This window comes from Balaenoptera ricei, chromosome 12, assembly GCF_028023285.1.
Source record: "Balaenoptera ricei isolate mBalRic1 chromosome 12, mBalRic1.hap2, whole genome shotgun sequence".
Taxonomy (NCBI): Eukaryota; Metazoa; Chordata; class Mammalia; order Artiodactyla; family Balaenopteridae; genus Balaenoptera; species Balaenoptera ricei.
In genome coordinates this window covers 57,549,596-57,576,577 of record NC_082650.1, presented here as the reverse complement: position 1 = coordinate 57,576,577, position 26,982 = coordinate 57,549,596, and the positions used below count along the sequence as shown (strand labels likewise).

Sequence of the window (26,982 nt, the reverse complement as noted above, 5' to 3'; positions counted from 1 at the left end):
ATGCATTCGCCTCTCTTTCACTGCCTTGTTATCTCTTGGCTTTGCTCTCTTTATAGATTTTATTCTTAAACACTTTCTTTCCACATGGTGACAAAGGAGACTCAAGTTGGCACTAGGTCAGTGGCTCTCAAATCGGGGCAGTTTTTTCTCTAGGAGACACTTGGCGATGTTGGGAGACATTTTTATTGTCACAACTTAAGGAGGTAGGAGAGATGTTGCTACTGCCATCAAGGGGTAGAGGCTACAGATGCTAGTCTGTAAATAATGCACAAGATAGCCCCTCACGACAAAAAATTACTTGCCCCAAATATCAATAGTGTTGAAGTTGAGAAACTCTAATCTAGGTTTGTCTGTTTCTTAGAGTCCTCCTTCTGAAAGAGATAGTGGTCTCCTTTTGCCAAAGTGTCAGCAAAATCTATTGCAGGGTGTTGGGGTGAGGTGGGAGGGGTGTCAGTTGGGCCAGCTTTGGACCATGTGCCCATCTGGGAACTAATCCATAAGGCTGGGGTAGAGGAGGTGGTTATTGGAATGGCCACACTTGGATCATATGTCCACATCTGGAACTGTGGGACAGAATCGGCCACATCTGAATTATGGTACTTATAATTTTTATGTGAACTTGGGGGCAGAGGTAAGCAATATTTATTTTAAACCAGCTATGTGCCAATCCATTTTCTAGATGTTCTAGGTTTTACTTGGTTAAGTAGAAGGGGAGTAACCATCAAGAGGCTGAATTTATTCAGGTGTTGTGATGGGGAAATATAATTAAAAATACGATCTTCTTCCAATCCAGAAAACTTCTCCACAAAGCTAGAAGAAAAAGAAAATTTTATTATTGAATAAGTGTTACACGAGAATGTGATGTACACTATAGGCAATTTGCTAAGAGACTGCAAAGACAGAAAGAAATATCACCCTTTTATATAGCCAAGCAGACACAACGCATTACATACGTGTTCTCAAGATAAGCGATAACTAGTCCTCAAGAAATCTTGAAAGTACTATTTATCACACATAGTTCATATTAAATTTATTTGGTAATTGAGGTGACCATCTGTGTTAGATAACTGGCTTTATACAGTAGAAAAATAAGCTTCTCACATCTTTATGACAGCAGGTAGATTTTAGGCACTTGCCCACCAAAGTTAGCTCCTACCCTCCCACAGAAATTTGGAGTTAGGGTGCACTCTTCCTTAGTGATTCCTTTTCAAGGACATACTTCCCAGGTCCTTGAGAAAGGCATCCCCTGGTGAGAAACCTGGCAAGAGGCTTAACTAACTTTTAAACATTTATATACATTTCAAAAAGAGAGAGAGAGAAAGGACTTATAAGTTTTCTTAAGTAAATGTTCTAAGAAAAGGGGAGGGGTCTCTGATTATTTTCAATAGAGAGAATTGAGTCTCTTATGTTTAATTTGTATTTGTCCTTACAGTTGCAAGTCTAATTATTTTAGTAATAACTGTTTTTACCACCTTCTTCTCTCTCCTTCCTTCTTGAGAGGACCCTCAATGTATAGGGTTTGACAAGATCTCTCAAATTCATTTTAATCTAACCAGGGACAGTTCTTGGTGGTACAATATGAAGATAGCGCCTCAGAAAGTTATTAGGAGAAAGTGGCTCCCTGAGGCATTGTTAGTCCTTGGAAAATGACAAGGCTTTCCCCTAAAAGCACCTTCCTCCCCCATCATTTCCACAACAGGGCTGCATAACATGTGTACTAGTAAGTACTTGGTGAAACAGTTGTGTGTTCAAGTCCTAATTCTTTTACTACGTAGTTTTATGCCTTGGGCACATTGCTTTAAACTCTTTAAGCCTTAGTCTTCTCAAAAATAAAATAGAGATAATGTCATATTAATAATTAGGAATTATATATATATATATATATATATATATATATATATACACACACATATGTTTCCTAATGCAGTGTCTGACAAATAATAGATAACCAACAAATGGAGACATAATAAGTTTGAACTAATAAGTTCAAAGTTTTTGTCTTCTTACTTATCCTATATTTCTACTATAGTGTTTATGAGTATTCTTGTTGAAAACTAAAAAGTATAATATTTAGACAGTATTACAATGATAAAGATGTAGGGATTATAGTTGCTATTGATATTAATTTTATATTGAATTATAGTAAAATCAGTGTTAAGTTTTAATGTAAAATTTATTAGTTGGAACCTTCAATGTTCAAATATCTCAGTGTTTTCCTACCTAAATGATCATGTCTTGTGAATGATAGCTTTATATTAGAATTAATTAAACATAGGGAAGAATTAATAGGGGATCGAATTCACTGTTAGATTGGCAATAGGTAGGATAAAGGGGGAAAATGATGTTTAACAAAGCAGGGGCACTTAATTTTTTTGAAAATTACTATTGAAGATTATTATTATTTTTTTTAATGTTTATTTATTTATTTTCTTATTAGTCATCCATTTTATACACATCAGTGTATACATGTCAATCCCAATCTCCCAATTGAATATTATTTTTAAATCAAATAAATCATTACTGGAAAAGTCAAAATGATTTTAGATCTTCTTATATTTATTTTATGACTTGGTATTGTGTCCGATTTGAGTTATATGTATGAGTGAATGTTAAGAGATTTATTTTCCTTGCTTGAATCCTTTAAACCAGAACTTTTGAAATATACATATACCACAATGTTCATTGCAGCACTATTTACAATAGCCAGGACGTGGAAGCAACCTAAGTGTCCATCAACAGATGAATGGATAAAGAAGATGTGGCACATATATACAATGGATATTGCTCAGCCATAAAAAGAAACAAAACTGAGTTATTTTTAGTGAGGTGGATGGACCTAGAGTCTGTCATACAGAGTGAAGTACGTCATAAAGAGAAAAACAAATACCGTATGCTAACACATATATATGGAATCTAAAAAAAAAAAAGGTTCTGATGAACCTAAGGGCAGGACAGGAATAAAGACACAGATGTAGAGAATGGACATGAGGACACAGGGACACGGGGAAGGGGAAGGGGAAGCTGGGATGAAGTGAGAGAGTAGCATTGACATATATACACTACCAAATGTGAAATAGATAGCTAGTGGGAAGCAGCTGCATGGCACAGGGAGATCAGCTCTGTGCTTTGCAACCACCTAGAGGAGTGGATAGGGAGGGTGGGAGGGAGACGCAAGAGGGAGGAGACATGGGGGTATACGTATGCATATAGCTGATTCACTTTGTTATACAGCAGAAACTAACACAACACTGTAAAGCAATTATACTCCAGTAAAGAGGTTTAAAAAAAAATTCCCCGGAAGCTCATTATTTGGTATGTTTCATGAAATATTATTAGTATGTCCTACTACAGAGAAAATAAAGGAGCAATCTATGCAGTTTTTCATTAATATAGATGACTACTCTTTTTAGTATTTTAACTCTAAGTGGTCTTTTCATCAGGCTAACCATCATTTGAGATTTATGATGATTGGTGACCTGGATCATTCTATTTGAAATTTGTTGGGCAGATATAAAAGCTGAAAATTTTTGTGAGCCATCAAACTGATTAAAATCTTTATCAGAACACTATTTTACTGTATCAGTTCACTGCATCCACAGTCTTCTGTATTGAGGTATATACATGGTAGCGTTCATTTGCTTCAAATATACTGAAAATAACTAGGAGACACAAATAACAGGATTGCAGAAAGTGTTCAGCATTCAAGAATATTTATTGAAAGAGTGACACAAATGGTCCACAGTGTGCCACAACAAATGTGAAACTCAAGCATCTTGCTCCTTAGAGAATATGTGACATATTTTCCAAATGCTTTTCTTCTTATGTTGTCTTCCAGGGGCCGCAATGAAAGTGTCTATTCATGCTCCAAGGAAAGAAATAAAGAGTGACATATTTTCCTCAGAAAATTAAAAACATCATAACTTTTTGTATAATATTTTATGAAATATTTGATCGAGTTTTTCACTCTTAAAAGCAAGCTTAGCTATTAAACCTGACATAGAAGTGATGAGTACACAGAAACTTGCTAATGCAACCATTGTATTAAGTTGGACATACATTTACTTGTAGCTTTGGGCTACGTATTCCTTATGGCTAATAACTCATTTGTGGGCTCATGAGACAACTGTTTTTTGTTATTCATAAATCCAACTAGAGTTATTCATAAGCATGAGGGGAAACACCTAAGCTGCAATAAGCTAGCAGCACATATTATTATGGGACTCCTTGAAGGAGACAAGGGCTGTTGCATTACTTTCCAATCTTTGGTGATGTTTGCCTTGGCAGTGGAAAACCAGGAAGATTTATGCTTATAAACATCCATACATAAGTTAATAAAGCAGGATGTCAAGTCTCTTTTTGTGCAGGCTAAAAATAGACCTCAGATCTGTCCCTACCTTCCAGTTTTACATCCACCAACCTAGTTCAGACACTTGCCACCTCATTATGTATTTATTTTGTACCTCCTGCCTCTTCTTTAGGAATCCACCTACACATTATAGGCATGTTCTTCTTTAATAACTAGTGACTTCTCAAAGCTGTCCCACTCAAAGTATTGCAGAGATACCAATAGATTGTACTATAAACTTTCCAGTACGCATTGTTGACCTTTCGTTTATTTCTCACTGTCCCCTGACACCTAGTGGTTCATGCAGTCCTTAAGCTCTTTCACCTTGTCACCTGTTTTAAAGTACACCTCCAGTGTTCCATGTTGGGACTCTGCTTACCTAGGCTTTTCCTGATCATTTCACACTTCTAAAGAGCCCACTTTTATGAACACCTGTAGAACTCCTACTTCTGGTGCTTGATCACAGACACTCCTTGCTACTTGAAATCCTTTGTCCTTTCATCTTTCACACAGAATAAGCCCCAGCTGGAGGCAAATTTCCGAATGCCTTTAAGCCAGTGATCTGCAGGGGGCTTCTCTGATCTAGTGTCATAATGCTGATAAAATCTGTGAGGGAATACTGTGTACTCATACTCCTCAGATCTATAGTTAGTTCTTAACTGCAAATTTGGGAATTTGGGTGCTATCCATCTATCTATCTACCTACCTCCCTATGCTGTGTAGCCTTGGGAAAGCTATTTATTCTGTTTTAAGGTCAGTTTTATCACATGTACCGGGGGAATAATGATACTCACTCATAGAATGATGGTGTGGATTGAATGTTAATATCTGAGAGTGGAGCAGCCCTGTAGTCATTTTTAACTTATGCAGATACATCAGTGGGACAGCAGAGATGGGGGATGGATGGGGGAGACACAGGGAAGGGGAGAAGGATAACAACAGGGAGAAAGAACAAATGAAATGTCGTCGGACAGTGATGCTGAACCCACCGTAGGTCTCATGACTTACTGTGTGAAAGCTCCTGGCACAGATGTATACTCTCACGTGCACAGATACAGACTTTATAAAAAAGAAGTAACCTAACTTCTAGGCAAAAACGGCTAATTAATCTGGCATGCAACTATAGGAATTGAATTCAGTTCTATGACTGGAATGTTTAATGAGTCTTCAAATCATATTTGAGAAGCTGACTCTGAGGACATGAATGTATTACACAGGTGTGTTACCTGTCAAATAGGAAATATTATTATTATTATTATTACTATTAATATATCCGAAGGGATACCAAATGTTTTCTTTCATGTTGCTTTATCTTGGCTATTAAACACCAGAAGTTAGTTTGATAAGGTTGAACCATGATTGTATTTAAAATGGATAATTGACAATATGTATGCTATGGTATTATCAGAGGGCACTTTTTTTTTTTTTTAATTTATTTATGGCTGTGTTGGGTCTTCGTTTCTGTGCGAGGGCTTTCTCTAGTTGTGGCGAGTGGGGGCCACTCTTCATCGTGGTGCGCGGGCCTCTCACTATCGCGGCCTCTCTTGTTGCGGAGCACAGGCTCCAGACGCGCAGGCTCAGTAGTTGTGGCTCACGGGCCCAGCTGCTCCGCGGCATGTGGGATCTTCCCAGACCAGGGCTCGAACCTGTGTCCCCTGCATTGGCAGGCAGACTCTCAACCACTGCGCCACCAGGGAAGCCCCAGAGGGCATTTTTTTATCATTACCACTAAAAAACAAGAGATTTTTAAAGCCATATTCTCAGTCTTTTTACATCATTAGAATTGTTTAGATCAGACTATGAGAAGTGTTTGTTTGTTTGTTGCTTAGCTCTTTAAGAGATGCCAAAGAACTTTACAACTTCTTTGGGCTTAGAAAGACTTCTCTTTTAATATTATTAACCGTTTGTGGTTGGTAAGAGAGTGGATTGGTCAATAAAAGCTTTTTTTTTTCTTTTTAATAAAGCTCTTTTTTATAACTTCAAGTGCTGTTGAAATTTTAAAAGCAAACAAACAAAAACTTGATCATTTGACAGATCAAGAAAAGAATGAGAAAATTTCTGTTTTAGTTTATAAAACAACTATGGCAAAGTGGGAAGTCTGTTAAGACCTAATTCCCCCTTATTTTACATAATTTTTAAGAAGACCCGTGATGCTATGGTTTTCCAGCTGCCTGAATGTTTCCCAGCATGCTGCCTCAGCAATGCAATTGGTGTTTAACACTATCAAGCCTTTTGTGATTCATGAATGAGCCTTGGAGGACCTCACTGTAATTTGCCTTGCCTTCTAATTGCTCTTTTATTACATACTAGGGAGGAAATCAAACATTTGTTTTTCAAGGAACAGTCTCCAGGTATTATCACAAAAATGAAAAGGCTAAATCAAAAAAACAGTTTCTAACTAAATAGGAATTGACTTGTGCTGTAGCTTTGAATTTTGATATCATGTTGTCTCAACTCTGCATTCTAGTGGAAGCATTCTAGTATTTCAGTTAAAAAAAAATTGAATAGGGTTAATATTATTATCACTATTATTTTTTTTTTAATTTTGGGAAAAATCACTAAAACATAGAAGTACAAATTTATTTATAATTTCCTATGACCCAGCAGTGGCAACTGTTAACATGTTTGTTAACTTTGCTTCAAGTTTCTCTCTTTTAATACAAAAGTTATAAAACATTACAGATAATGTTGAAGTCCCTTACTCACCTTAAAATTTCTCAATTTAGTAATTTCCAAATCAATTGCAAAAGATAAAATTACATTTCCCTCATCCCTCCCCACATGTAACCTCTCTTAATTTTGATGTTCTCCTGGTCCATTTTGTATAAATTTCTTAAAGTATTTGGTAGTATCTTTATTTAACCAGTCTCTACTGAGATTCAAATTATTTCCAGTGTTATGCTATGAAAACAAAGGTTGTCAGAAAGAGCCATGTCTTGTCTTGTTGTCTTGGCTCCTGAAGCACCTGTGTCGAGAGCTTCTCTAAGAGATGTACTGGGAAAGGAATTGCTAGTCGGAGTATACAGATATTTTCAGTTTCATTAGATATTGAAAATATTGTTCTACAAATTGTTTTACCAACTTACATTTTCGCCAGTAGTTTGTAAGAGTTCTGCTTCTCTGCAAAATCGCTAACATGAGAGTCTCACTATTTGAATTTGGTCAGTCTAAAGACACATGGAATCCCATTGCTTTAATTTATATTCCCTGATTACTAGCCTCTTCCTGCTCCCTCCATATTTATTAACTTTTTAGTTTCTCTTTCCTGAAAATCCCATTTACTTCCTTTGCCTTTCCTTATTGATACATAGTAATTTGTTATATTTTCTGAATACTGATAATGCAAATATTTTTCCTGGTTAAGATCATGTCATTTAATTTGTTTAAAGCATGTGTATATGCACATGTCTGTGTTTGTGTGAGTTTTGGTATGGAGTTTTAAAGTTTGAGTTTGTTAATTTACTTATTTTTTTCTTCATAGTTGTGATGTTTTCACTTCTTTGTTGGGGAAATTCTTCCTTAACTGGAACTCATTAAGATATTCTATTATTTAAGAGTCTTAAAGTTTTTGTTTTTCAAATTTAATTCTTTCACCCACATGCAATTTGTTCATTAAGTCCACACAGGTTGGACTTCACTTAAGTAAAAGTCTGAATTCCTTCCACTCTCTTCATGAAGATAGACAACCAAATAGTCCAGGCCAGACATATTTGTTAATAATTTTCTTTTCTCTGAAAAAAAAGCAACTTAGAAAGCAATTGATTTTTACTTTCAGTGAGAAATCTTGTGACTGTTAACTTAGACCTTAGAGCTAGGTATTAGGAAGAGCACATGACACGTTAAAAAGGGCTAATGTAGTTCACTATAGTTGAAATATTTTTCTCAATGATTTAAACAGCAAGTTGTTGAAAGTGGAAATGTACTGTCAAATAGTTCAGAGAAAAAACTATTGAGAAAGTTACTCCAGAAACAGGAGACCGAAGACCAGTATAATTCTGATTTATACTATATAATAGATTGTGATTCACTAGAAATTATCCCATAGTGGGTACTTAGCAACCGCTTGTTGAATGTCTCTTCTGGGAGAGACACTGTTAACTACAGCATTAACAATACCTTTTAAATATAATGGTTTTATTTGATTTTTTCTATGTACTTTCTCAGTAACATTGACGTCATGCTTAGAAATATTTAAGTGTATTTTAAACATAAATTTATTTTTAAACTTTGAAATTTTGATATTTTCTCAAGATTTTCAAAATAAATTATTTCCCTAATAATGATCTCTTGGTATGCTATTTAGTTGTAATATTATAGCAAAAACTGTCATTAAGCATTATTTTATTTTGTAATTATATAATAAATTATTGAATAAATATCCTCCATGGATACTACTCAGTTCTTCAGACGTGATTCTTGAACTTAAAATACTTAAAATATTGGCAAAATAAATGCTTTGGACATAAATGTTGTCAGAAAAAATAGCACAAGACATAATTTGAAGCTTAAGAGGAAGTAAAATGCTAAATTGGGATTATAGAGACTCCTTTAGATGTATAGAAACTCCTATACATCCTATACATAATTTTGCCTCTGACAAAACAATATACAACTAATCAGTCTCACACTGCAGGACACTGAAACTTTTCTTTGACATAGTCAGGAAAGGCTTCTTAAAAAAAGAAAGCTTTTAAAAAGCTTCTTAAATGAACAGAGGGAAACAGATTAGAATGGAGAAGGCTTGAAGTTGAGAATTTGATGATGACTCAAACAAATAAAGTACTATATAAAAATGAAAGTAGAAAAATAAATTAAGGGCAAGGGTATTCTGGGAGAAAATTGCCTGCAGGAGCAGATCAAAAATCTAGAATCATTTGAGTTTAATAATAAGAAGTTTGTATTTGAGTCAGAGAGTGAATTTACAGTGACACTGTTAAAGCAGGGGGCTGGAAAATCTGTTTATCTGTGGTATATGGCATTATTTAATAATAAACACTGATTTGCATCTACCATTATCAGAAAAGCAGAATAAATGTAACTGAAATCAGATATAAACAAGTGTGGCTTTTAAAAAAATTTTTATTTTATACTGGAGTAGAGTTGATTAACAATGTTGTGTTAGTTTCAGGTGTACAGCAAAGTGATTCAGTTATACATGTACATGTATCTATTCTTTTTCAAATTCTTTTCCCATTTAGGTTATTATAGAGTATTGAGCAGAGTTCCCTGTGCTATATAGTAGGTCCTTGTTGGTTCTCTATTTTAAATAAATGTGGCTTCTTTTTAAGGTGACATTTTCTTTAGAACATAAAACAAATCTAAACAATAACAAAACAAAGTCCTAAACAAAAGCTAAAAAAATTCAAAAGTACAACCATAGCATGAATTTTCTTAATAGAATAAATATCGCTTCTTTGTTAACTATGCCTGGATTTTCCTTTCTCATGAGTTATGTAGAATTGCTTTGCAAAGTAAATTTGAATAATGGAAATAATATAATTGCCAAAAAATGATATTCTTCATGATATCCCTAAATGCAAGTATAATTCAATACTACTAACTCAGCATTTTTCTGTCTGTCATAATTTTAGCCACTAAAGATCTATAGATAAATATGAATCCTAGGTGAGCTAGGCACATAAATAATTTTTATATACTTCAGGTAATGCAATAATAGAGATATTCCCAAGATATTTTGGGAAAACTGAGGGATATATATCTAATCCTGTCTGGGAGGAAAAGGATCAAGGAAGTCTTTAAGCTTAAATTGTAAGAAAATGACAGATGCTTTTTCCAATACACTATATTTAATGCTGCAGTTAATTTAATTTTAGCGTGTAGTTCTACCTGAAGGATATTATTTTATATACCATCACACATGACTAAAATAGTGAACTACAACTTGGTCAGGTTCATTTAAATGTATTGAGAAACAATTCAATTTAAGATAAACTCTGATCTGATTCAGAAAATTTTTGAAGACAGGATTAACAAAAGGAAAAAAGATTTCTGTATCTCTTTGTCTGATAGGTTTGTTTTTATTAATTAAGAACAATCTATTGAGAATGAATTTATTTCTTAGCATGTAATTACATTAACATTAACCAATGTTGTTTTATGCTAAAATCATGTGTCTGCACCCATAGAATTTCCTAGTCACTTCTAATTACATTTAAGGTTTTCTGGTTCCTCGAGGACATTAAGTTTGCTAAAGATAAAGCCGTTGAAGGGAAAAATTTATTTCTCACAGATTTAATTATGATGATATTTCTGATCAAATTTTTAAAAATATTATCCAAATTGGATTATTGGAAAATCAGAGATACTGTCTATGGGATATATTCAAGTACAAATATATTTGCTTGTTTATGTGACAATATTTAGTTTAGTATTAGACAATATAAAACTATATTTTATGTCCTTGTATTTTCTTCTCTTTGAAAATGATTAACTTTGATACCTTATGATACACTATACTCTTTTCTTTCACCTTAGATTAATTTTTTAGCAACATTTAGATTCCAAATATTCTCTCTGATTTCACTTTGTTTTTCAATAGATACATCTTCAGGCTTCTCTCTCAGTTTACAATATAAGCTCTGAGAGAAACTATATCTCTAGGACTTAGCACAGTGCCTAATACACAATAGATTCTTAATGAGTGTTTGTTAAATAAATCCACCCTATTTTCCATCGCTGTCAGTTTGGCCAATGCCGCTTACAAAGCTACTTACAAATAGGAGTACGTCTCAAATGAATTTCCCCAACCGTCACGCTCTGGCGGTCGACTTCCATGCTTTGTCTCCTCCCTGTAGGTGTCAGTGCCTTCCCTGAAGCAGGAATGATTTCACGTTCGTCTTGATACCTTCCATAACAGTCACCGCAGGGCCTCACACAGCCTGGAGACGGTTAATAAATATCTGTAGAATAAACGAGTGGGTAATAGTTGTCCACCTCACCTCTACCCCTCTACACACTACGGGAGTACAGTAACCTTCACCTCACACCTGTGATTCTACTCCAAGCCATAGCTGTGCTATCATCACAGATTCCTTCTGAAAAAAATAAATTTGGGTAAGATTATTGAACTTAAGAGAAATTAGAATTTTAAAATGGAGAAATTAGTCATAGCTACAGAATAATAGATAAAGGCATTCTGAAATAATATCCCAAATGTAGGCACATAGGAAAGTCATCTTCAAATGTTTCTCAAACAGTTACTGGCAGATATATCAGATAATACATGATGTAATAATAGGAGGGCATGAGTTAGGGAAAACACTTAGGATAAGACACTTAGAGTAGGTAGCTGTGTACTTACACCCCCCCAAAAATAATAGGTACACAAAAGGTTAAAATTGTCACAGTTGTATTTGTATAAATTAAATGAAACCTGATTAGCTAAGACACTATCAAAAGATAGCTTGGGGCTTCCCTGGTGGCGCAGTGGTTGGGAGTCTGCCTGCTAATGCAGGGGACACGGGTTCGAGCCCTGGTCTGGGAAGATCCCACATGCCTCGGAGCGGCTGGGCCCGTGAGCCACAACTACTGAGCCTGCACGTCTGGAGCCTGTGCTCCGCAACAAGAGAGGCCGCGATAGTGAGAGGCCCGCACACCGCGATGAGGAGTGGCCCCTGCTTGCCACAACTAGGGAAAGCCCTCGCGCAGAGACGAAGACCCAACACAGCCAAAAATAAATTAATTAATAAATTAATTTAAAAAGAAATGATAGCTTGTCCTCAGGGAAGGAGCAGAATAGAAATATTGTGTGCACTGTAAGCAAAGGGTCATCAATATAAAAGTAACAATTTTAGCATCAGCTTGTTAGGAAAACAAGTCATCCTGGTCATCTGAGAGTTTATCTTTTTTTTTTTTTTTTTTAAAGCTAATTATATAAAGGGTTTTTTTTTTAATTTTTTTAAATTTTATTTTATTTATTATTTATTTATCTGTTCATGGCTGTGTTGGGTCTTCGCCTCTGTGCGAGGGCTTTCTCTAGTTTCGGCGAGCGGGGGCCACTCTTCATCGTGGTGCGCGGGCCTCTCTTGTTGCGGAGCGCAGGCTCAGCAGTTGTGGCTCACAGGCCCAGCCGCTCCACGGCATGTGGGATCTTCCCAGACCAGGGCTCGAACCCGCGTCCCCTGCATTGGCAGGCAGATTCTCAACCACTGCGCCACCAGGGAAGCCCAGTTTATCTTTTAAATACTATAATATCATCTTTTTGGATGGAAACATTTCTAGAATGCATTACATATATTTCACTCTTTGAAACTGTAGTTCAGTGAACATAATCCAAACTCCAGTTGAAAACTTTATAACTGTCAATGCTTTCATGATAATATTATACTTTACATTGCAATCACCCAGGAATATGAAATTCATGGCTACCAATTTTTTTCCTATGGTTTGTGCTTGAGATGCTGCAAACATTTGCTCAGTAACCATACATTTTGACTCTTATCTCTTTCATAGGTTCAAATGGGTACTTGATTGATTCACCCGGTCCCCATTTCCCATCCCCTCCAAAGGTACTTACCTCACATTCTATCTCAACTTATCTTCTTCAGCTTATTTCCTGTTATCTTTTATTTATTCCAAACTTCCTGACATACATTTTACCTGCTTTCCTACATAAACCATGACACAGACTAGGTAAATTTTATGTCGATTTTCAACCAGCATTTAAATAATTTGAAAAGCAGTATTTTTAAAGATATGTTGATAACGAGCTGAATTCTGAGCTGTGCATCATGAACTGAGGATAGGATTAAGTTAGACATGTCTAAAACTGACAAGACTGCTTAGCAGAGCCACCCATACAAACCAGTGATTCCACAGTGGAGATCTCTTCATTCTGGGTCCGGTCCTTAGTCATGCAAGTCCCCAGTGCTTATTACACAGTTATTCAGGCGTTATTGAGCTAACTAAACACACAGAATTGATTTTGAAAACAGAATATTAATTTTTATGGGAGTATAACAGGAATCAGTGCTTTTTAGTATTCTTACTCCTATTATATAGGTGCAAATAAAAACCAGTTTAGAAACCAGCCAACCTAGAAATCAAAGGACAAAGCCTAGGTAATCAGACCTCTTGTCCTGTACTATGATGATATTTCTTCCTAAGTACCCATACAGGGCATTAAGAACCAGAGCATCCATTCTTGGGCATAAAAACCCACATCTACTATTTTTTTCTCTCATTTTGCTAAGAGGACTATCACAAACATTTTATCTCAAGGATGTTACAGTACAGTTAAGTGAGCTATCGTTTTTTAAAGAAACAACTGTTTTTCTTGATTAGATTGCTAAGAGATTAGTGACGGTGATAATCTCTCTTAAGACTGTTTCATTTTTATCACCTAAATTTGTTCGCTTTTTCTTATTTCTTGACTTCTTTTGGATTGAATGGATTTTCTTTGGTCTCATTCCTTTTATCCTCTATTAGTTTAAACTTATAAGCTTTATTTTTATTTATTATTTTAGTGGCTATTTTAACAAACATACTTAACAAGCTATCAATATCAAAACAATGCAAGGGCCTTAGAAAACTTAAACTGTGGGATGAGCTTTATTCTAGTTGACCCACCGAATATGAGTGTGCTAGAGTATGTTGGTTTTATACAAAAGTCTCCAGTCTGATCTTTCATTTTGCATTTTGCATGAGATTCAGGCCTTATCTCTGATTTTGAGTTCTTACTGATCAAACCTTAAGCGCTAGCCTATGAGGTGAGGATTTGCCCAATGTCCTCCGGGCAAATGTCAGCTCAAAATCTTTGGCTTCATTTTAGTTGTTCTGAATTAAAAGTATTCTTCCAGTCATTTAATCCTCTGGAAATGTGTCTGGTGGGACATTCCTACAAATACCTAGTCCCTTCCATTGTATATTGGATTTTGGTATTGTCGATTTCATTTTTTTGGGAAATGACATTTTCCTGACCCCAATCCCCAAATGGGAGAACATCAAAATTAAAAATTTAATATTTAATTTATTAAACAAAAACATGGGAATTATAAAACAGACAGCAATGTGATTAATATCTTTGAGAATAAATATATTAAACAAGAAGCCGGAAGTACATTTATTTCATTTATTCATTTAAGGACTGCTTTGTTCACTGCTCTGTGCTAGTCACTATCAGTGACACAGAGATGACTTAGACTTGGACTCCTCCCTCTAGAATATGTAATGCAGTACAGAAACTAGATATGAATATGTAATTATCATAAGAGATTGATTAAAGAATCAAGTATCATAATATATACATGAGGGATGGAGAGTAAATCCAGAGCAAGGAGAGAATATGTAAGATTGGATGCATGTGAATCGTGTTGTGGGGAGGTGGCATTGTGAATGGGCCTTGTAGGATCTAACGTGATCAGGGTTGTGAATCAGAAAAATGTGTTCAGGCAATCTGTTTTTGTACAAACACCAGTCAAGATCGTAAAAGAAGGCAATGTATACAAATCTGTATAAATGATTTCTAATCACTTTCTCTTAAAATGTTATACACTGGTCAACAAAATCCATCAGTCAACAATTATGATGAATCAATTGCAGGAATATGCACATGCATGTGTGCACACACACACATAAATATTTTGTTTGATTTTCCTTGCTTAAAAAAGCTAATTAATGTTTTAAAATAGAATATAATGATCCCTCACCTTGGGATCAACATTACAAATAAAACTGTAGTCAGAAGTCAGGATTTAGAAGTCAAAATTTAAAAAAAAAATGTTTAGGCAAATCAGTTAATTATGTAAATAGTAATATTAGGTTGAAACATAAAATTGTCATTTTTATAGCTTAAAATGAAATACCACAAGTTTCATATGATCCAACCTATACATTTTCTCTACTCATCATACCATTAAAAGGTTTGCAGAGCCTTTTCTTACCTTCAGATTTAAATATATAACCTTAAAGATTAATCTAAGAGCAACACTAGATCCTTTTCTTTAGAAGACGTTTGTGGCAAAAATTCCTTTCTTATATTTCACAAGCTTTCTGAAGACTCCAGATCTAATGAGAACTGATAACTGTTCTAAATGATTAAAATGTGGTTTCCTACAAAAACAAATACAAAGAAACAAACAAACTTCATTCCTGAAGCGCTGTTCAAGGTCCACATCATCTGACAGTGCCAGAGGTCTGTTGCCATTGGTTAAACCTTGGCAAATTTCAAAGAGAGCTCATCAATGCACAGTGAGAATTAATGTGCACCACTCATGATCCTGCTGAGACCCTTTGTTAAAACAGTCAATTTCTATGCTGTTTGTAAGGTTGTACAGTTGTAATCCCTGGATAACTGCCAGGAATAGCCATAGTAACAAAACAACCAATGTCCTTCTGTTTTCAAATCAATCTTTCATGGTGTAAAGAATTTTTTGAATTATGATGAATCTTGTTGCCAGCCAGTATTTTTAGGTCATTCTAAGACCCGAAGTAAATGATGTTGCTTTTGTGTATGTGCTAACATAGATAGATTCATTCCCATGCATCTCTTTACATAAATTATTTATGTTATAGTTTGTCATAATAGGCAAGGTTGAATTTTCTAATTAAAACAGAATATGTAATATGCATACAAATAATACTAGTGTTCTGATATGTTCTCATATTGTCTCTATATAAATCATGATGTATTGTTAAGTGTTTTTTAAGACAAGCACACTTGAGCTTCACAATTTTTTTAAAGTAATTGGTGTAATATTATAAGTACACACCCACATACACATGCATGTTTATATATTTTTTTATATGCACACGGTATATATGTCTATTAATGTATACAAGCAGTATACATGTATGTATGTGTATATTAAGAACAGTTTTAAAGGAATAAAAATATCTGAGTAAAAAATAGGTATTGTGTGAATGAATTAGATTCAGTGAGATGTCAAGGACAATTCCTCATGTTTAAGTATCAATACGAACTTGGATAATTTAGTGGAGATTTGATCATGGCTTCATTTGCTATCCTCAGTGAAATCTCTCCTTCAATTCATTATTCCTTAATACATTTTCATTCTATGTTGGAAGATAATCAGTCCATCAAATATATTTTTGGTATTAAAAAAACTTTAAAATTATAACCAGTAGAATAACTTTGCAGTCAGCCAGATTTCCAAATCCCCCTCCATTCATTATCAGAAGGGTGATTTTGGGCAACTTGCCTAAGTCCCTGAGCCTCACTTTTTTTTTTTTAACCTAAAAAAGAGTACTGACAAATGCATATACTTTATGCTAAAGATTAAATGACATGAAACATATGAAATGCTTAGAGTATTGCCAGGTGTATCATAAGCTTTCAATAAGTGTTAGCTGTCATCTGTAGTTTTTTTTTTTTGGAAGAAATAATAGCAATTATCTGAAATGAATGAAAACATAAACCCAGGCATCTCATTGCCTCTTCCATTCACCCTATTTCCCATTGAAATTATCAATAGAGTAAACAAAGAAGGAAAAGTCTGCATCCCCTCCAGAATCTAGGGACGGGACGATCCAAATGTCAAGTTTCTGCCTACTTAGCTTAATACACATGTGACTAGAGAGAAGGAAGAAGAGAGGGTTGACACCTGGTCCCACTATCCTAAAATAATCAGTGTGTGTCAGAATTTAGTGGAAAGCCATGAAAAAACTGCAATTTGTATCCTCAGTAATGTATTTTTTAAACATGAAAAGATTCTTTAAACAAAATGTACCTCACAAGTTTATTATCAGACATTGTAAAAATTCTAAGACTGTCTAGTCTATGATTATTTCTGCATTTTTATTTCTAGAGCGTGCTGGGCTATGTTGACTTTGTTCTGACCTACGTTACCACTTTTTCCCTTTCTTACAAGCCATACTCTCTGGGTCGCTATCCCTCCATCATTAATAATCTTCCCTCGTTTCCATTCTCTTCCTTGATTATTTCCTGTCGTGTTTGGCCTCTCTGCTGCTGAAATTGCTCTCTCCGTAGCCAGGTCAATGACGGCTACTCTGTCTCACCCACTTATCTCGAGAGGCTGGGTCAGATCCAAGAGACTGACTGGATTAGGCAGCACAAGCTAAACTCGAATGTGGTTGTAGTTTATACCTACAGAAATTGTTTCTCACTCCCTCTGAATATAGATTAAAGGCCGGCTGAGGGCTCTGCTCCATGTTTTCTCACTAGAACCCAAACTGATGGAGCCACTGCTATGTGGCTGATCATCACATCAGGGAAAGAGTGGGAACATGGTGAGTTGGACACTGTCTCCTAAAAGCTTCTTCTTAGAAATGAAAGCACACTGCTTCTGCTTATATTCCATTGACCAAAGTAAATCATATGGCTGTGTTCAACTTCGTGGGAGGGAAGGAGGATAGTCTACCATGTGCACAGAAAAAGACAAATTGAAATATAATGGAATAGCCCCAATGCTGTGCTCCCCATTGCTGTTCCCGGTCCATGAATTCTCTAAGCTCCAGAAAAGCCATGCTTCTCTGAGGCACCTGTCTCTGGATATACCATTCCTTCTCTTTTTTAAGTTATCCTCCACTCACTTCTTAATCACAGTTACTCATCCACTGTTGACTTCAACAACTGGATCATAGCCTTTCACTTTAAGATGGTTGATTTTATGATTCTAGATAAATTCAGTGTCCTTACAGAAGACCCATCCATCACCATGGACCCTAAGCTTCTTGAGTTGTTCATTCCCAGGAGCCTTTTAGCCACATAAGTCTTATACATGCCTATAATTGCATCATAATCATTATTGTGACGCAAAGTACCTTAACTCTTAGATCAATAACTCAGCAATTCAACTCCTTCCCTTCTTACTTACGAATGTATTTGACCACACTACACTTGTTTTTGACCCTCTCAAACCTATGAGTTAATTAATCATCTATTTGTTTTCCATATATTAATTCTCTCCTCTCCTCACATTTCTCCATATCCAGCTTAGTTTCTGTGGCTTATTGTTAGAGACATTCTCTTCTAGTACCAAATTTATTTTTCCTCTGTCGTTTCATAACAAAACTTGACCCTGTATTTATGTCATTATCTTCTTCGCTGTGTCTGACTTAGAACAATAAACTTAGCTGGAGAAAATCAACCCATTGTGAAAAATGCAACCACTATAAACTGATAGTAATCTCAAATGAGCTGTCAACACTGTCACAACTGCTACAAACTCTTTCTAGTCACCACACTCTCTTACATTCTGCAACACTGCTTTTAAAGTTTCTTTCTACTTCTCAAGTCTACCAGTCCCTCTCCAACTCACAGCAGAAAACCTGGTGTCCTGCTTCTAAGAGAAATAGATACCATGAGATAAGAATGTCCTACCTCAACCCTCACCATCAAATTTACAATCATGGCTTCATTAGCACTTGTTCTCTCCTCTTCTAAGTTTGATGGAATAATTGGTCCTACTTAAGGATGTGCTTTTCATCTTTTCCATTCTAGCTTGTCTATCCAGAAATTTTTAGACCCATGTTTCTTTCTTTCTCTGCTTTAGACATCTAGGCCTTTCTCTTCTGATCTATTTATATTTGTATTTTTAAAAGACCATCATTTCTCATTCTAAAAAAATCTCTTTCAGCTGTCACCCAACGTTTCAATTTCCCCTCTGAGGTGAACTTCCTTGTCGTCTTTAAATTTCCTTCTTTAATTGGTGGCCCTAGCTATCTCACATCTCACCCATAATTGTTTTTGAACTAACATGTCATCAAAAATTACTCTTATTAATGTCTCCAAGTTGCTAAATCCAGTAGATATTTGTCAGGCTTTATCTTATTTGATCTGTAAGAAGCTGTTTGCTCAACTTACTACTCAGAAGCATTCTTTTCCACTGGTTTCCATAAAATTTCCCTCATTTTCCTGTTGCCTCTCTTAGGTTACTCTTTGCCGTCTTTACCGCTTTGAACCATCTTTTAATTGCTGCTAGAAAGAGTGCATATTATAATAGACTTAGGGGAAAAAATCCTGTTGCTTTATTTCTTGTCACGATGATGTAAAAACATCAAACTTTGACAGAGTCCTCTTTGATTAATTCCCATAACCAAAATCCATGCAAAATAAGCAGAGTAAGCCCGACTAAAGCTATCAGCCTCAGGGCCCCTGATCCATAAGTAGGGCTTATTGGTCAGAATTATCCATGGATTGAAAGTGCTCTATGTGAAATCTAAGTCTGAAGGCAGGCTTACTGCTTGAAACCAGGGCTTTGGGTGTGGCTTCCTTACTTGTGAAAGCACCACGAAAATTCTGGTGCCCTGAGGCTTTGGCTTATTTGAAAGTTGTGGTCCTAGGTAAACAGAAAGGCACAGATTCAGTCAGATAACTAAGAACTCTGTCAAGTTACCTAATTATTTTGGAACTAGATATAAAATACCACCAGTATCACCAGGGGATGTGAACCTCTAATCACCCTTATGAAACATTGCTATGGATTGGAAGATGAGAGAGGTGTCACAGAGTGAAAGAAATAATAGAACCACTAGAAAGGAATCTGTAAGGATATATGAGAGAGTGAGAGAGGGAATGAAATAGATAAAAATAACAAAAAATGCAAGTTCATATTGAAAAACCACAATTGAACATGAATTTTATCCTTCTGAAATACATTTTGTAGAACTATCTGTCAAAAATTTTAAAATAAAAACTAAAGGTAAAATATCTTTTAAAATTCCATACAATACAAAAAATAAATTGTATAGTAAAAATTATATATGAAAATATGAAAAATAAAAAAATAATGAAAGTTTAACTAGTATTAAAAAGTATCATTAAAAAAACTCAGTAGGCAAGGTACGCTGAACACAAAAAGAGAGTGAGTTAAAAATAATGATTAATTTAATCAGCACATAGCACAGAAAAATGAGAAAATATAATTTGTGAAAGAAGAGATAAGAGACATGGAGGATAAGGTGAGAAGCTCCATCATATATCTAGTAGGTGTTCCAGAAGAAGACAATGGAGAGAATTGCAAGGAAGCAGTATCTGAAAAGATAATAGCTGAGGGTTTGCTGGAATTTTGGTAAAATATTTACCACTAAATCAAAAATGTACTCTGAGTAAGAGATAGGATAGCTTTAAAAAATAAATAAATTTACCTCACTGTGAACAATACAGAGAGAAAAAACATTAAAAGACAAGCCATAGACTGATTTCCAATGCTTGTAACTGACAAAGGAATTTAAGTGTTCAGACTATAAGAACTTCTGCAAATAGGCAATGAGAATGGGATATGGACAGAGACATGCGTTTCTAGAAGATCAAGGCCAAGGGCTCCATGAGCTGGGTTTGATGATATGGGAACAATTCCTGGGATCTAGGAGCTAATGCTCTTATCCAAATGGTGGGCAAGAGGAAAGAGTAAGGCACTCTATCTTGCTGTTAATGAATGTTTACAGCCTAAGCAGCAGGAGGTAGTATTGAAGTATACTGTCCAAATGGTGAATTGATCAGGTAAAAGAAGGTATATTATCATGAAAATAATGCAAAAATCCCGATAGTTCCAGCCGAAAGGCAATATGGCTGTGGCTGCTTAATTAAGGGGTCTCCATTGGTGAAATAGATAATTTCAGACTGAGGATCTTGTCATCTAATATAGAGCACTAGACATGGAAACTTTAAGTGACTAGCAAACAACCACCACACTGCTCAAAACTCAAAGTCAGTGAGTCTTGCTTACTGATGTGGAGGTGCTCTCTACCTCCACTATCCCGGATCCTTCTCACCATCTCTATTCCAATCCCAGCTTATTCAAGGACAAGAATTATTAGAGATTGGGTCAAAGTCTTCCTGTTTCCAAGAGGGACTAGAGACCAAAAATACGTGTCCATGTATATTGGAGAACTTAGGTGAGGTAAGAAAACTTGTATAGCTTTGTTGGATACAGGTGACCAAGGCACCATCCTACCCAGTCTCATTGGTGTCGTGGGTCATCCACATTGTGCTAATCAGTTTCAGTCAGGATCCACAATGGAGAAAGGAATCTAACACAACATTGTGTTAAGGGTCCTTTGGGCTAATTCAACGTACTGTATTTGTTGCTTCTACCTCTGTATGTAATAAAAGGAACTCATCTGTAATATATCTTTTCTTAAGGCCCAGAGGGAATCGTCCCAATCATAAAAATTTACATATAGAAAAGTCCTAGTACCTTTCAATCCCATGATCCTAGTGACCCTTTTGAACTATAAGTCTCTGTGGCTGATGCTTTTGCCTGTTAATGTCCTGTATCTGAAGTTTTCCCTCAGAGTTCTGGACTCATCACCTTCTAGACACGGCCACCATCTACACCGTTTTAAAAAGCTGCTATTAGTCTGCAGTTAGACCATTGTTGAAACTGAATGCCTGATCCACAGAAATCTTGTAACTCCATGGCCTGATAGTCCTATTTTGAGGTAGGCCAACTTAGACTTTAATAACTAATGTATGGGAAGACCATAAAACTTTCACTTATCAAGTGGAAATAGTATATATTCAAGAACTCAGCCAGCCAGGCAGCAGTGACATCTTGGCTTTACATGAAACAAGGTAACTTTTGGGGGAAATTTTGTCCTCTACTTCACAGCTTAAAGTAGCTGCTGACTAACCAGGGCCCTAGATTCATAGAGGTTCTTCTGAATGCCTAGACTTGGTTCACTGACAAGTTGAAACATAGTGTTGTCCTCTGGGGTTGTCCTCTGTTGTCCTGTGGGCTATCCAGTATCAGTGTTAGCCATACAGAACCCAAACTGGACTTGATCTTTCTTATTAGTGGGCAGAAGTCAAGGCTTTTCTTCTAACTCGTGCTATGACTCCAGTGATTGCCAATGCCCTAGGTTTTAGTCTGCTCCTTGGAAAGCTAGATTCTGGTAGATTAAATATACCCCTATTTGTGGCTTCCAACAATGGAAACAAATTCCGGCTGCTGATTGGAAAGTTTGGGTCACTAATGAATTCAGAATCTATGCTTATTAACTGCTATATTGGTCTTTCTCGCTCATAGTTTAAGTCTCAAAGCATTCCATGAATTTTCTCCTAACAACTCCATTGATCTTTTCCTCATACAATTCATTATGTTTTTACCATTCCTCTGGATATTTCTTGCTTCAAGGAATCTTATATAAGCTCTGGGAGGGATCCTGTTTAAATATCTTTCATCCCCACTCTGCCTAGTCTACCGGTAAATACTGATTGATAGATCCTGTTATATTGTTTCACACATGAGAAAATAGAAGCTTATTTTACTCTACTATGAGATATATTTATGTGAACTTTTAAACCAGTGAAGAAATAGTAATTACCTTCTGAAGTCATGGGCATTTAATATTTTTATAATTTAGCCTTCGTTCCAAGTTTTTGTTTATACAGATACAGAAAGATAATCAAATTGATTATTGTTCCCTCTTAATTCTGGAAAAACTACATGGACATATAAAAAAGATAAGAATCTGTAGCTTTTTAAAAATTTATTTATTTATTTATTTATTTTTGGCTGTGTTGGGTCTTCGTTTCTGTGCGAGGGCTTTCTCCCGTTGTGGAGAGCGGGGGCCACTCTTCATCGCGGGGCGCGGGCCTCTCACTGTCGTGGCCTCTCTTGTTGAGGAGCACAGGCTCCAGACGCGCAGTCTCAGTAGTTGTGGCTCACGGGCTTAGTTGCTCCGCGGCATGTGGGATCTTCCCAGACCAGGGCTCGAACCCGTGTCCCCTGCATTGGCAGGCAGATTCTTAACCACTGCGCCACCAGGGAAGCCCGAATCCGTAGCTTTGAAATACACTAGCACTTTCTTCAATGTGTTATTTAATATTCGGTATCAGAGGCTCCATCTGAATTGTTCAGGTTAAAATACTTAGAAAGGGGAGCTTATTTTCCATTATCCTCAAAATGTAAAATATATTGACTGCTTTTCAGAAATTAAAGTTAAAATAAAGCACTCCTTTAACTATTTACTAATTTCATATTTTTAAAATAATTTATTATTAAAAAAAGAGCTGTGAGACTTCCCCGGTGGCACAGTGGTTAAGAATCCGCCTTCCAATGCAGGGGATACGGGTTCGAGCCCTGGTCCGGGAAGATCCTACATGCCGTGGAGCAACTAAGCCCATGTGCCACAACTACGGAGCCTGCGCTCTAGAGCCCGTGAGCCACAACTACTGAGCCCACGTGCCACAACTACTAAAACCCGCGCGCCTAGAGCCCGTGCTCTGCAACAAGAGAAGCCACTGCAATGAGAAGCACGTGCACCACAAGGAAGAGTAGCCCTTGCTCGCCGCAACTAGAGAAAGCCCGTGTGCAGCAATGAAGACCCAACACAGCCAAAAATAAATACATACATACGTACATACATACATACATACATAAATAAATTTATATTAAAAAAAAGAGCTGTATTTTTACTGAAGTTAATCTGTAAGTTTAGGTCAAATAAAATTTTTTATATGTATCTCAGTCTTTACATTCTTAAATAAAATGACCACAAAAATTATCTGGATTTAGCTTATTGCTCATAGTTTTGTTTCATTTGATTAGTGAAGGTCCTCAAGGTAGAATACATGTATATTTAAATGACATGTGTTGTTCTTTCCTACTGGAATAAAAATATATTTTCAGTGAATAAAAATTATAAAATTGAGAAATAATATAATAAACAACCATAATTCTACTAACTAGGAACAAACATTATTAACATTTTGCTCAATTTATTTCCACTCTTGATTCTATACTTTTTAACCATGATGTTATAGAACTTTTCAAACATGTGCAAATAGAAAAGTAAAGTTAAATTTCATGTACCCATCACCAAGCCTCATGGATTATAAACTCATGGCCAATTTCATTTCATCTCTACTCCCACAAACTTGCTTGCCACCTGCATTATTTTGAAGCAAATCCTAGACTTCATATCATGTCATTTATAATACATACATTTCAGTATTTATCACTAAAAGAGAGGAACTAATATTTTTTAAATGGCCACACTCTCATTTTCACATAGAAAAAATACGATTCCTTAATGACATCAAGTACCCAACCATCAGTACTTATTTACATTTTTCTGGTTGTCTTCTAGTATTTATTTACTTATTTAGTACTTGTTTACTTGTTTAAATTGAGATCTAAAAATGCTCTTTAATTTATGATTGGTTGGTATATCTCAAGAAGCATGTAATCTGTAGGTTTCACCTTTACCGTGTTTTTATTTAGTTGAATTTATGTTTAATATTGTGTTTCTATACTCACTGACATTGGCCGTGTCCATGCCATTTCACTGGAAACTTTGCAAAATGCTGCTTAATAATGCATAGTAATTCTTTCTTGCTGTACCCTAATTTATTAACCATTCTCTTCTGAGGCATAGAAGCTACTTGCATTCCCAGATTACAGGTGATCTTGAGGGAACACCTTTGTGTATCAGCCTGTTTCTGAACTTAGAATTATTTCTTAAAAATTCGAGATGTGAAATTCTAGTACAATGGATAGATTTAGTAGGTGGTCCACTTTCATTCAATAGAAAAGTTTTTGCTTATGCTCTCTGTCTTAAATCCTTCCACATCTGAAATTAGACATTTGATTCTATTGCATAGGGTTTTTAACAACACACAGAAAAAAATCATTCTTTCTGGTTTTAGGCAAGAGGAAAGAAAAGAGAAAGAGTTAGGAAAGAAGGAAGGAAGGCAGAAAGAAGGACCAAAGTGGGGACAGTTTGGATAAAATAATAGACAGAAAATTCTAACCTTTCTTTACAGGCTTTTTTCTTAATATTGCATCCAGTTTTGTACTATCAAACACTACTGTAATTATAGCAGTTAGTATTAGAAAGGTTTTTGTTTGCTGTTTTGTAAGAATTTTCTTGTTTAATCTTTATGTTCAAACTTAATTGTGAGTTATTCAAGCATCCTTAAATATATGGGGATATATTATTAAATTCTAATAAACAAATATGGGAATGGCCTCAATTTTTATTAACAAACATGGGGAAGTGGTCTCAGCTCAGTTATTACACTTGGATTATTAGAAAAATCAACTATTCTGGAAGGAAATTGCTGATCATCAGTGATGTTTGCAGAAAATCATAAAGCTGTTTTTACTAATCAATGAGGGGTTTCTATAGGGGCAGGTGATCACATAGGTGATATAGGAATAAGGTCATGTCACAGGTTCAGAAATACTGTGGACAGTGTAATTACTCTGTTTTTCTATTATTATTTATGTAAGGTTGAGTTACCATAAACATGATGTTTTTCTTAAATATTTAATAGGTAGTATAGTATTTTAAAAAATTCTAAGGCACAATTAAATAGCTTTGTTGCAGTTGAATTTGAATGAAAGAATTTATAGAGATCACATTTATAGGGTAAAGGTAAGATAATAAACCTGAATGGTATTATTTCCTTTTGGTGGAAAAAAACATAGAAGAGCAAAATGAGAGGTGCAATGACACAAGTTTTCTCTTCTAAGTCTGACACCTTTTGTTTAAGGTTGGAGTGTTTTGTCATGTAATGTTCTATATTACCGTGGGATTTTCTGGAGAGGATCAACAAGATGATTAAACTGGGAGGAGCTGGGGAGAGTTGGAGACATGTTTGCTGCTCCTCCAGAATACCCAGCTTGTTTCTACCCCAGAGCCTTTGTAACTTATAAATCCCTCTGCCAGGGGAACTCTGATCAGAACCTCACAGGGCTTTATCCCCGACTTGACTGAAGTGTGGACTCAAATGTCAGGACCTTGGAGAGGTTTCCTCTGTTCATCTTAGTAAAAATAGTGCCCTCCTTTTCTCCCTAGTTACACTCTTACCTTGCTTTATCTTCCTTCGTAGCACTCTTCACGTCCTGACATTATAGCCTCTAATAGTTTCATGCTCGGTGTCTGTCTTCTTCACTTTGTCTGTCTTCGCAGTACTATGAGCATCTAGAACAGCTCCTATTACAAAGCAGTCAATCAAGAATAAATACTTGTTGGATAAATTAGTGAATTGTTCGATAATAAATTGTTGAATAAATGAGTGAATGAATGGTTTCACATAGATATCAGGGTTCTAAGTTTCCTCATACCTCAAACATTTTAACACATATTGAATAAACAGTTAAAACCTTTATAAAACAATTAAATAGTACAGATTCAAGGAATTTCATTAGTCATGGAAACCAGAGAAAACATGTTACAAAATATTTTTCACTAGAGAATTAATTGTAAAGACATCCAGGTGCAACGCAGGCTAGCTGTTTAGATATATGTAAATATTTTTATTGCCCAAAGTTCTTTCTTACTGTGTATGTTATTTTAACAGTTTATCTGTTTAACAAATACTAATATGTACTTTATATTTGTTGTAAGTTTAAGCATATAATACAGACTTTTGAATGTAGGGAATTAAGTAAATTTATAGTTTAGATTTGATGCACTCAGATAAGTTTGCTTAGTAATTCAGCATATGATGTAAATCTATTTGCAAAGCAAGTTCTGGGAGAGGTATGTTCTATGTAGCAAAATGTTATCCCTGTTCTGTTGGAAAATATACAGAAGAACTTGTTTATGCAGATCTCTTATACAGAGATCATGTATTCTCTGTAATATTTGAGTCTAACAAATGCATTTAAGTGAGATAATGAGGCTATATAGGAAAAGTATCTAATGTTTATTTGTATTTTAGCCGGAAAAAGGAAGAGAAGAGG

General features: G+C 35.5%; 1 protein-coding gene across 6 annotated transcripts in view; it reads left to right on the top strand.

The window, feature by feature from the left end:
- The window catches only part of GRIK2 (glutamate ionotropic receptor kainate type subunit 2), a 640,311-nt gene that overhangs the window by 469,939 nt on the left and 143,390 nt on the right, over positions 1-26,982 (top strand). Inside the window, exon 11 of one of the 6 annotated variants that reach the window (XM_059942025.1) lies at positions 1,115-1,117. The exons of 4 other annotated variants lie outside the window; for them this stretch is intronic. In XM_059942025.1, the coding sequence (XP_059798008.1) occupies positions 1,115-1,117 (3 nt within the window). Of the gene's footprint in view, positions 1-1,114; positions 1,118-1,596; positions 1,600-26,982 lie in introns of all 6 variants that reach the window. One more of the 6 variants, XM_059942029.1, reaches the window with a different exon arrangement.